The sequence below is a fragment of the Arachis hypogaea genome, chromosome 16 (assembly GCF_003086295.3).
Source record: "Arachis hypogaea cultivar Tifrunner chromosome 16, arahy.Tifrunner.gnm2.J5K5, whole genome shotgun sequence".
Lineage (NCBI taxonomy): Eukaryota > Viridiplantae > Streptophyta > Magnoliopsida > Fabales > Fabaceae > Arachis > Arachis hypogaea.
Genome location: NC_092051.1, coordinates 86,700,652 through 86,713,341, shown reverse-complemented (window position 1 = coordinate 86,713,341; position 12,690 = coordinate 86,700,652). Strand labels below are relative to the sequence as shown.

The following is a 12,690-nucleotide window of genomic DNA, read 5'->3' as shown; positions in this document are numbered from 1 at the left end:
ATTTGTTCTCCATCTAATAAAGCTGGTGAAGACCTCAATTCAACATTGCCATTGAAAGATCTTTTGTCCATCCTATATGGATGATCCATAGCCAAAAATTTACGGTGATCCATGTAGCACATCTTCCGGCTATGTTTTAAATAACAAGATGAGGTGTCATAATTACAGCAAGGACATGCTAACTTTTCCTTTGTGCTCCAACCGGATAACATAGCATAAGCTAGAAAGTCACTTATGTCCATAAAAGTGCTGCATGTAGTTGAAAAGTTTGATTCTTTGAAGCATCATATGTTTCCACTCCAACTTCCCATAAAACCTTTAACTCTTCAATTAATGGCTGAAGATACACATCAATGCTTTTTCCAGGCGAACATGGTCCAGGGATGAGCAAGGACATCATGACATACTCTGGTTTCATGCAACACCATGGAGGAAGATTGTATGCGGCCAAAACTACCGGCCATGTACTATGGGAGATGCTCATGGTTCTAAATGGATTAAATCCATCGCTAGCTAGCCCTAATCTTATGTTACGAGATTCTTTAGCAAAATCGGGATGAAGCCTGTCAAAGTCTTTCCATGATTGGCCATCAGCTGGGTGTCTTAACTTTCCATCCTTTGAACGATGTTCATCATGCCACCTTAATGATTCAGCTGTTTTGGAACACAGGAACAGCTTCTTAAGCCTTGGAATCAAGGGAAAATGCCTCAAAACCTTCGCAGGCACAGGTTTTTTCTTCAACTTATCAACTTCTATATCTACCTCAACATTTTCTATGTACCTGGAAGCTCCACAAATTGGACAAAATTCATTATCTTCATATGTATCCTGGAACAGAACACAATCGTTGGGACAAGCATGAATTTTATTATAACCAAGTCCTAAATCTTTTAGCGTGGCCTTGATTTTATTGAAAGAATCAAGAATATTCAAATGAGGAATCACTTTTTTCAGTAATTCAAGTAGAGCAGTAAAGGATGCGTTGCTCCAACCATTAAGAGTCTTCAACAAATACAATCGGATAACAAATGATAATGTCGAAAATTTTTTACAGCCAGGATATAACTCTTGTTTTCCTTCTTCAAGCAAGTTATAAAACTTTTTTGCATCTTCGTTTGGCCCATCGGCATCTTTATCTCGTTCAAGCACATGCCGAAATGTCTCGTTTAGCAGCCCATGAATGTCGTCGACAAATCCTTCATGGACTTCACTCTCATCGGATTCACTATCCATGTGACTTATCCTTTCGCCGTGATGAACCCACACAGTGTAACCTTTTTGAAATCCCTTACTTATTAAATGATCATAAACTTCATCCCTTCGCCCCCAACTAAAGTTATTACATATAGAACAAGGACAAAGAATTTCTTGTCCTTGTGGTCTACCTTTAGAAAAGGCAAAATCCAAAAATGAATTAACACCATGTTGGTAACCCTCAGTATGTCTTGGTAAACTAGTCCACTCTTTGTCCATTACTTTGTCAACTAAAATAAAAGAACACGGGCATATGTTTTAGACTAACTATAAGTGATTTTTTCTAATCAAGAGCTTATTGCTTCTAAAAAATTTCTAGAAGTCAACCACACATGTTCGGAAGAGAACATCTCAACCAATCAAGAGACTAACAATTTGTATCTAACAAACTATGCAAAGAAGCTTAAGCAAACAATTAATCAGTAAATATTCTTAACAATTAAATGTTCAAACAAATTTAAAAAGATAATATATTAAATTATTTACCTGTAGTGTAGCTCAATGTCTAAGGTAATCACAGCTACAGAGAGATCTGCTATTTGATTCTCTTTTTCTGGTTTTAAAGAGACAAACTAAAACAGCAACAAAGAATAAAAATATAAGTAATTCATAACCAGATTTTTTAACAAAAAAGTCACTTTTAAAACCAGTTTTTAAAAATCTTATTTTCAAAAGTGATATATAACTAAAAAATCAAACAATAGAATTATCAAGAGCAGAATAATATTATCATTACTCTTTAAATTTTAGTTCACAAACTAACACATCGTAATTTCAATTGTGGTTGATAAGAAGATTTTAGAAAAGAAAAAGAGGAAGGGGGGTTCCTAATGTGTGATGAGTCACAAGTGACACATGTTGAAAATGAAAGGCTGATATTGGTGTGGGAGTTCCCTTTACAAGACATGCATCAGGCACCATAATTAATTATTAAGAAAAGTAGATAAAAGGGGCACCCAAATGAATAAGACAGTAAACAATAATATTAATAATAATGATGAAAGAAATAGAAAATAACAAATAGAAAATGCTAGCTGTAAAGAATGGTGCAAAGCAAAGAGCGAGTGATTAGAAGAAAGGAATGACTAATTTTGGAGGTTTTTGGAGAGAGAGTGTTATGGATATAACCCAAAACTACAGCACAAGTAGCCGTTTGAACTTTGAAGAATGAAAGCAACATATGTGGGACTGTATTTAAGTCTATCTGTCTAACAATGACATCCTCCAAACCCCCATAATAATTATTATTTTGGATATAATCAGAATTAACATTTCATGAGAATTTTAGTTGTTTTTGTTGTTAATAAAAACCTTGCTTAAGGTTTGATTTTTGTGCATTATGATGAGTCAGCGTCCAGCAGTCACCTACCTGTCAATCCTGATGGGTTGGAACTTCATTATTTGTTAACAACAAATTAAAGAAAAATGTATTACCTCAAATGAAATGATGCTGTTTTTAGTTTTCTGCTAAAGCTTAGCTTGCAATATGCTACAGGCTTATAAAATTGACTTAACCATTGATATGCTTAAGAAAAGAAGAGCAGAAATCGGAGAAGCAGCAAGCCAGATTGCCATTAAAACCAGTATTATATACATATATTCAAAGGGGTCATCGATTGGTATTTGGTCATTGTAACCGCGAATCAAGAATGGGGAGCATCTATAAGCATCACATTTTCCATCAAATATTTAAAATAATAAATATTTATCCTGGTTAATTGAGGCATGTAAGAAGAATAGCAGAATTTATGTTGATCTCTAAGTCAAATAGTTGGAATAAGCATGAAATTCCTCTGTTATCCCAGATGAAACCAACCAATATGAAAAGCAGTCCATAACTCACTCAAATAATAACATTATACAACAAGGCTAAAATAAACAAAGCAGATAAATAAAATAAATAATAAACAATTGAGAAACAGCGATATAGAAATTACTCTATAATCCTCAATAAAGAGTTATTGGGAATCCATCATAGAACACCTGACAGAGAGCAAAGAAACAGAACCATAATGACATCGAACACACTACTCGCAGATAATAAAAGTTTTGCTACCTTAAATAACAAACTAACCTAAGCTCCATGTTCATATCACAAGTACCCAGTCCAAATTCAAACCAGAACAAAAGCTCAGTCAATATTCACCCTCATCTTGCTCATGTTCACAAATATCACCACTTTCCACAGCTAACAAAAATACCCAACAACAAATCAAGCCCTAACTAAGAAACAGAAAATCAGAGAAGGACACCACTTACCACAGATGACAACCCCACAAACGGCCAATGCTGCAAACCAGCAATAGCGAAGCAACAGTAGCAAAGCACAATCCACAATCAGCCAAGACACTGAAGCATAAGCAGTAAGGTAGAAGCAGCGAAGCAGAAGCAGAACAGGGGAGATCAAGGACACCGTGGAGAAGCAGTGAAGCCTCGGAGAGGAGAAAAGCACCGACGCCGCGGAGAGGAGAGACTCAGCGACGCCGGGAAGAAGGAGACAACAACGATTCGGGAAGAACGCAGCGCAACGACGATGATGGTGCGAGGATGGTGAGTTGCGATTTGGGGCTTCCTGGTGACTTGCGATGATGGTGCAATTTACGCCTTCATGGAGAGCTGTGGTGCGATGCGTCTCTGATTCTGATGGCTGGGTTAGGGTTCGGTCGGTGGAAGGAGGAAGAACGTTCTTCGCTCTTTGCTGGTTTCACGAAGAGAAGATGAGGGCTTAGCTTTCTTACTTTAATTTCTTCGCTGTATTTCTTTATCAATTAGGGAAAAATTAATATTTTAATTTTATTTCTTTATATTAATTTTTATTATATATATATATTTATAATAAATATATATAATATTTATTATAAATTTATTTTAGCTTTATGTGTTCAAAATATAATATTTTTTATATATTTATAATAATATATAATATTTATAATAAACTTATTTCAATTTTATTTTTTTAAAATAATATTTGTTATTTATTTATAACAATAGATTTTGAGTATTTTATAAATTTAATATTTATAGCTAAAATAATTTCAATTTATATAATTATCTGAAATTATTTTTATTAGTATTGTTTAATTTGTATAATTATTTAAATAATATTAGAAAATGGTTGTTTCATAAATAATTGTTGTAATGGTTGTAAAACCGTTCTTTAAAATAGTCAAAGAGAACGGTTTTATTTTGTTACTATAGCATAATGAAAAAATGAACTTTAACAGCAACACTGTAAAAACCGTTGTCTAAGACAATCTAATGGAACGGTTTTAAAGTGTAGCATTTCGGCAATGGTTTTAATGCGTTTCTTTTGTGCAATTCTTTAAACAACAATAAAAAATCGTTGCTTAAAGCCAACTCATGGTAACGGTTATAAAACCGTTCTTTAAAATAGTCAAACAGAACGGTTTTACTGTGTTGCTAGAAATTAATGAAAAATGAAATTCACCAGTAATACTTTAAAAAACCGTTGTCTAAACCTATCTAAGAGAACGGTTTTAAGGCGTTGCAAAATTTGGCGTTGCTAAAGGCCATATTTGTTGTAGTGAGACCATAGTGCTGACTGAGGAGTGTAGTGCCATCATACAGAAGAAGCTTCCTCAGAAGATGAAAAATCCTGGGAGCTTCCAAATTCCCTACATCATAGGGGATATCAACATTGAAAAAGCATTGTATAACCTGGGGGCTAGCATCAATCTCATGTCCTTGGCTATGATGAGAAGGATGAAGATTGAGGAAGCCAAACCAACAAGAATGGCACTCCAATTGGTTGACAGAACTTTCAAGTTTTCACATGGGGTAGTAGAAGACTTGTTGGTGAAAGTGGGAGAGTTTATCTTCCCAGTTGACTTCCTTGTGCTGAATATGAAAGAAAAGGCCAACACATCAATCATCCTAGGAAGCCCATTCCTAGCTACTGCTGGAGCCATTATTGATGTTCAAAAAGGAGAACTAGTCTTGAGGTGCATGAAGAGAAGATGGTCTTCAATGTCTTCAAAGCAATGAGTTACCCTAAGGAATCCATAGGAGAATGCATGATAGTAGATACCATAGAACAGATAGTTCAAGGGGTTTTGGAAGAAGAACAATGTGAAGGAACTATGGAGCTAGAGCAACAAGCACCAGGTGGTGAGTTACCACAAGGAACCATGGAGAATTCAACCATGCTGAACAAGGAACTGAAAACACCAAAACTAGAGCTGAAGACCTTGCCTTCATGTTTGAAATATGCTTATTTGGGTGACAACAACACTTACCCAGTCATCATTAACTCAAGCTTGAGTAAGGAACAAGAAGAGGAGCTTATCCAAGTACTGAAAAAAAAAAGGATGCCATAGGATGGACACTTGCAGACTTGAAAGGAATCAGTCCTTCAATGTGCATGCACAAGATCCTACTTGAAGAAGGTGCTAAGCCCTCAAGACAGCAACAAAGAAAGTTGAACCCAACCATGAATGAAGTAGTCCAAAAAGAGGTGTTGAAGTTGTGGCAAGCAGGGGTAATTTATCCCATCTCAGACAGTCCTTGGGTAAGCCCTGTGCAAGTAGTGTCTAAGAAAGGAGGAGTCACTGTTGTTCCAAATAAAAAGAATGATCTGATACCAACAAGAACAGTGACTGGTTGGTGCATGTGCATCGATTATAGGAAGCTTAATGAAGCTACCCAGAAGGATCACTTTCCCCTACCATTCATGGATCAGATGCTTGAAAGACTGGCCGGACATGAATATTATTGCTTTTTGGACAGTTATTATGGTTACAACCAAATTGTTGTAGACCCCAAGGACCAGGAGAAAACCTCATTCACCTGTCCCTATGGTGTCTTTGCTTATAGGAGAATGCCCTTTGGATTGTGCAATGCACCTGCAACATTCCAAAGGTGCATGCTCTCCATATTTTCAGATATAATTGAAAAATTCATTGAGGTGTTTATGGATGACTTTTCTGTCTTTGGTGTTTCATATTCTAATTACTTGCACCACTTGGCCTTGGTGCTAAAGAGATGCCAAAAAACCAACCTTGTTTTGAATTGGGAGAAATGCCATTTCATGGTTACAGAGGGGGTAGTTCTTGGTCATAAAATCTCAAAAAGAGGCATAGAGGTGGACAAGGCTAAGGTGGATGTGATCGAAAAGCTACCCCCACCTTGTAATGTCAAACCAATTAGAAGTTTTCTAGCACATGCTGGCTTTTATAGAAGATTCATTAGAGATTTTTCAAAAATTGCCAAACCTTTGAGTAACTTGCTTGTCTCTAATGTACCTTCTATCTTTGATAAAGAATGTTTCTAGCCTTTGATGAGCTCAAAAATAGACTTTCCTCTGCACCTATCATAGCACCACCATGTTGGGATTTACCTTTTGAGTTGATGTGTGATGCATCAGATTTTGCTGTGGGTGCTGTTTTAGGACAGAGGAAAGACAAATCGGTGCATGTTATTTATTATGCCAGCAAAGTCCTTAATGAGAATCAAAGAACTATACCACTACAGAGAAGGAATTACTTGCCATTGTCTTTACTTTTGACAAATTTAGATCATATCTTATTGACTCTAAAGTAATTATATTCACTAATCATGCAGCACTCAAATACTTGCTTACCAAACAAGAGTCCAAGCCCAGACTAATAAGATGGATCCTGCTACTCCAAGAGTTTGACATCGAAATTAAAGATAGGAGTGGAGCAGAGAACAAAGTGGCTGACCACCTATCAAGGATCCCATAAAACGAAGATGAGGCACACCAACTTGTAGTAAATGAGAGCTTCCTTGATGAGCAGTTGATGATGATCCAAGAAGCCCCTTGGTTTGCAGACATAGCCAATTTCAAGGCTATTGGGGAACTACCAACTAACATCAACAAACACATAAGGAGAAAGCTAATCAATGATGCTAAACACTATATCTGGGATGAGCCTTATTTGTTCAAAAAGTGTGCTGATGGGATCTTGAGAAGGTGTATTTCACAAGAGGAAGGGCAAGAAGTGCTTTGGCAGTGTCATGGATCTACATATGGAGGCCATTTTAGTGGGGAAAGAACTATAGACATGGTGCTACAATGTGGGTTCTATTGGCCAACCATGTTCAAGGATGCAAAGGAATTGGTGTCAAGGTGTGATGAATGTCAAAGGGCTGGTAATCTACCCAAGAAAAATGAGATGCCACAGAGGTTTATAATGGAAATAGAATTGTTTGATGTGTGGGGAATTGATTTTATGGGATCTTTCCCATCCTCATACTCAAACAATTATATATTGGTGGCTGTAGATTATGTGTCAAAGTGGGTAGCAGCCATAGCCACTATAACAAATGACAACAAGGTTGTGATAAGCTTCTTGAGAAGGAACATCTTCAGCCGATTTGGAGTTCCTAGAACCCTTATTAGTGATGGAGGAACACACTTCTGCCACAAGCAACTTGAGATACTCCTTCTCAGGTATGGAGTCAAGCACAAAGTGGCAACTCCATACCATCCACAGACCAATGGGCAAGCTGAGATTTCAAACAGGGAGCTCAAAAGAATTTTTGAAAAAACTGTTGGAAGCTCAAAAAAGGATTGGTCTAAGAAGCTGGATGATGCATTATAGGCCTACAGGATAGCCTTCAAAACACCTATTGGGATGTCTCCATATCAATTGGTGTTTGGTAAGGCTTGTCACTTACCAGTTGAGCTTGAACATAGAGCATTTTGGGCTCTAAAAATGTTGAATCTTGATGATCAAGCTGTTGGAGAAAAGAGGCTAATGCAACTCAATGAGCTGGAAAAATTCATAAATCAAGCTTATGAGAATGCAAAAATTTACAAGAAAAACACAAAGAGATGGCATGATCAAAAGATAGCAAGAAGAGAGTTCACAGAAGGTCAGAAAGTGCTGCTGTACAATTCAAGACTCAAGTTCTTCCTAGGGAAGCTTAAGTCTCGATGGTCTGGACCCTTCACCATCCTCAAGGTGTTTTCCTATGGTCATGTAGAGCTCATGGAGGACAAAACACAAAGAACTTTCACTGGGAATAGCCATAGACTCAAGCATTACTTAAGAGACTCACTGGATGAGAAAAGAGTGAGCTACAACCTCAGCTAAGGAAGGAAGAACGTCAAGCTAGTGATGATAAAGAAGCGCTAGTTGGGAGGCACCCCAACACTTTATATCCTTTTGATTTATTGCTTTATTAGAAGTACCTTAAAATTGTTAATTTAGGTAGTTTAAGTCCCAGTTTAATATTTTTGTCTCAGAAAAGTAGATTGTAGATGGTAGATTAGGAAGTTTAAATATCAGTTTTGGTAGTTAAAAAATCTTCAATTTGTTTTCTTTTTCTCTAAAAGTGCAATTTGATGAATAGATTTACTGATGATGAGTAATTAGGCTGAGAACTAGCTAAAAAGCTAAGTTTGGTGTGGCCACCAACCCATTTAATCTAGGCTTACAACTATTTGAACGAATTAAATTTTGAGAAGTAAGCCCAGAGATTAAGTTTGGTGTGGCCACCACCATACAAAGATCACCTAGAAAGCCCAATACCATTCAAGTTGAAAGCATTTAATAAATTGATGGGTGCATAAAAGTTGGTTTTAAATGTGTTCGGAAGGGGTTAGAAGTGAAAAATGTGAAAGGATTAAAGTTAATTCACCCTTATGAACACATTAAAAACCCAATGATGAACACAATTTATTAGATACAATGGGATTAAGTTTGGTGTCCCAATGGACACTCATCAGTTGCAATCTCATTGGTTCACACTATAAGAAATGTGAAGGATTCTTTTGTCATTACTGATGGGGTTTCGGTTTTTTATTTTTCCGGAGAAAGAATGGGGCCCACATGATTGATATCTCATAAAGCAAGAAGTCAAAGTGTACTTGCACTTTGGAACTCGTCACATGCAGGAAGCCAAAGGGGATAAGGATTGGCGCCTCTTCCCACGCTAGGCGCCACTCCCCAAGTGGGAAAACATTGAATTGCTTTCACTTCCCACCCTCCAAACTACACTTCCTACCTCTATAAAAGCCCCTCACTTTCCTACCTCTCTTCACACTTTGAACCCTACTTCATACACAAAAGAACCTCCACATTCCAAACCATCCTCTTTTCTTTACCCTTCTTCCCCTTTTCTTGATTGGGACAATCAAGTCCTAAGTTTGGTGTTGGAGCAAAACTGTGTTTTTCTCACTCTCTTGCAACTTTCTTCAACTCTTTTTAACACTTAAAACACCCTTTTATCATCCCAATGGCACCACCAAGAGCCTCATCATCAAAGAAAAGAAAGACCAAGGAACCAATCTCAAGATCCTCAAGCCACAATGAATACAAGTTCCTCTCTTCATTCAACCAAAACCAATTTTATGATTGGGTGAGTGAGAGGAAAATCATTCTAGAAGTTGGCTTCCAATTGGGAAGGAATGAACACCCTGAGATAAACAGGAAAATCAACAATAGAGGGTGGGCACTCCTGTGCAACCCACCAAGGAAATTGGTGGAAAGCTTGGTTAGAGAGTTCTATGCCAATGCTGTGCCTCAGCCAGGGCAACTCTATGGCTATCTTAGCTATGTGAGAGGGAAGGCCATTAATTATAGCCCCTCCAACATAGATAGGATGCTAATGGTGAGGCAAACAATCTCCACCCAGAGCTATGAAGAAAGAATGAAGCAAAAAGACCCAGGATTTGATGAAATCCTCATTGAGATTTGTGTGCTAAATGTGCAATGGATAAATGATAAAGATGGGAGACCCAACCAGCTAAGAAGGAGGGATTCGAGCCCCCAAGCTAGAGGATGGTTAGATTTTGTGAAGAGTTCTCTAAACCCAACGTCCAACACATCTGAGGTAACACTTGAGAGGGCTGTGCTCATATACAGCATCATGAAAGGTGAGAATGTGAATGTTGGGGAAATGATTGCCAACATCATCAACAGGGTGCTGGAAAGCACCAAGGATAGCAAAAGACTGGCATTCCCTAATATCATTCAAAGGCTGTGTGATGAAGTAGGGGTTGAGAAGATTATTGACGAAGTGCTAGTGGAACAAGAAAAGCCTATAACTGCCAAGAAGATGGCCAAAGTAGTGGCTATTAACCCACTTGAGAGGAGAAAGGAGCATAGAGCTCATGCTCATATCCCACAAGGGCAACCACAACAAGAAGAAGGGGCTGAGGAGCAATGATAAACCACTATTTTATGGTTTATCTTGTGTTCAATTGAGTATATTTTATCAATCTTTCATACACTTATTCATATGATTTGCATGAGTTTACGTTTTCCTTCCTGATTTTTTGCTATGATTGAAAACATGCTTCTTTGGCCTTATATTTGCTAATATTAATCCTCTTTTATTACCATTAGATGCCTTGATATGTGTGTTAAGTGATTTCAGAAATTACAGGGCAGGAATGACTCAGAGGATGGAAAGGAAGCATGCAAAAGTGGAAGGAATACAAGAAGTTGAAGAAATTGCTAAGCTGTCCAGCCTGACCTCTTCGCACTAAAACGGTCTTAACATGAGCTACAAAGGTCCAAACGATACGGTTCCAGTTATGTTGGAAAGTTAACATCCGAGGCTTCGATTTGATATATAATATACCATAGCTGCTCTGACGCTAGGCAACGCGAACGCGCGCTCCAGGTGGATACGTCGCAGTGACGAAAATCAGCGTGGCAGATTTCTTCTCCAACGATTTCTGGGCTGTTTTCGACCCCGTTTTTGGCCCAGAAAACACAGATTAAAGGCTATAAAGTAGGGAAATCCATTCATTCATAATCATCAGCTCATAATTCATAATTTTTAGTTTTTAGATGTAGTTTTTAGAGAGAGAGGTTCTCTCCTCTCTCTTAGGTTTTAGGATTAGGATTCCTCTTAAAGGATTTAGGATTTCAACTCTTCATCAGGTTCAATATTTCTTTTACTTTATATTTCTCTTTTACTTCCAGGTACTTTAATGCTCTCATTTAATTACTTATGTTGCCAAATTGGCTTATGAACTCTTTATATTTTTTGATTAATTTCCTTTTATTAAATGCAATTGAGGTATTTCAGATTTATGATTCTTGTTTAGCTTTTTTATATTCTTGGCTTTAATTGATCAACTGGAGGCTCTTGAGTTATTAAACTTATCGTGACTGTTAATTAATTCCTCTAATTGACTGGAATTCCACTAACTTTAGTCTTTCCTTAGGAGTTGGCTAGGACATGGGAATCTAACTAATTAGTCCACTTGACTTTTCCTTGCTTTTGTAAAGGTTAACTAAGTGGGGTTAAACTCAATTCTCATAAGAGTAACTAGGATAGGACTTCCGAATTTTCATACTTTGCCAAGAGTTTTATTAGATATTAATTTATTAATTCCTGCAATTTATTTTCCTTGTTCAAACCTTTCAAAACCCAAAAACATTATTTTCCATAACTAATAATAAGAACACCTCCTTGCAGTTCCTTGAGAAGACAACCCGAGGTTTAATTACTCGGTTATAAATTTTATTGGGTTTGTTACTTGTGACAAGCAAAACGTTTGTAAGAAAGAATGATTGCTTGGTTTAGAAACTTTACTTGCAACGGAAATTTATTCTGAATTCTAAACCGTCAAGCATCCGTTCTTCAAAATGGCGTCGTTGCCGGGGAATTGCAAACGTGTGCCTTATTGTTGATTATTGTAAATATTTAATTTTTGCTTGTTTATTTGTTTTTATGTTTGTTTTTTATTTTTGCTTTTTCGTAAATTAAGAGGTTATTGGTTTTTATTTAGTTATTAAAAATTTTTTCAAAAATTTTTCTTGGTGTTCATCTTGATCTTCAAGTTGTTCTTTGTTGTTTTCTTCATTTTGATCTAAAAATTTTAAGTTTGGTGTCATTTTATTGTTTTTCTCTTTCCTCATTAAATTCAAAAATATCTTTTCTCTTTATTTTAATTGGATTTTCGAATTTTCCTTTTAAAAAATTGAGATTTTTATTTTAAAACTTTTTTATCTTATCTTATCTTAGTTTTAAATTTCAAAATTCAAATATTTTTCAAAAATCATATCTTTTTTTCAAAATCTTATCTTATCTTATTTCAAAATCAAATTTCAAATTTCAATATTTAAATTCCAAAATTCAAATTTCCAAATTCAAATTTAAAATTTTAAAAATCAAACCTTTTCAAAATTTAAATCTTTTACAAAACTTTATTTTATATTGTTGACTTTTACAAAATTCGAATTTCAAAATTTAAAATTCAAAATTCAAAATTTAATTTTCAAATTCAAAATTTAAATTTCAATAACCTTTTAGTTTAAAATTATTTTTATTTTTGTTTTTAATTTTTATTTGTTACTATGAACTCCCACCCCTTTGGCTATGAGTCTGGTTACAATTATGTTGAAGGAAGAGGAAATTACAATGAGAACAAGCATCAAGGTTGGAATAATCCAAGATGGGAGGAGCCACAAGGATTTGATCAACCCTCTTGG

At 36.1% G+C, this 12,690-nt stretch overlaps 1 protein-coding gene across 1 annotated transcript; it reads right to left on the bottom strand.

Moving 5' to 3' along the window:
- Positions 1 to 232: 232 nt before the first annotated feature.
- LOC112757208 (uncharacterized) lies at positions 233 to 1,474 on the bottom strand. Its single transcript, XM_025805816.1, has one exon. It carries the CDS (start codon positions 1,472 to 1,474, stop codon positions 233 to 235), a length of 1,242 nt encoding a protein of 413 aa, XP_025661601.1.
- Positions 1,475 to 12,690: the final 11,216 nt, after the last annotated feature.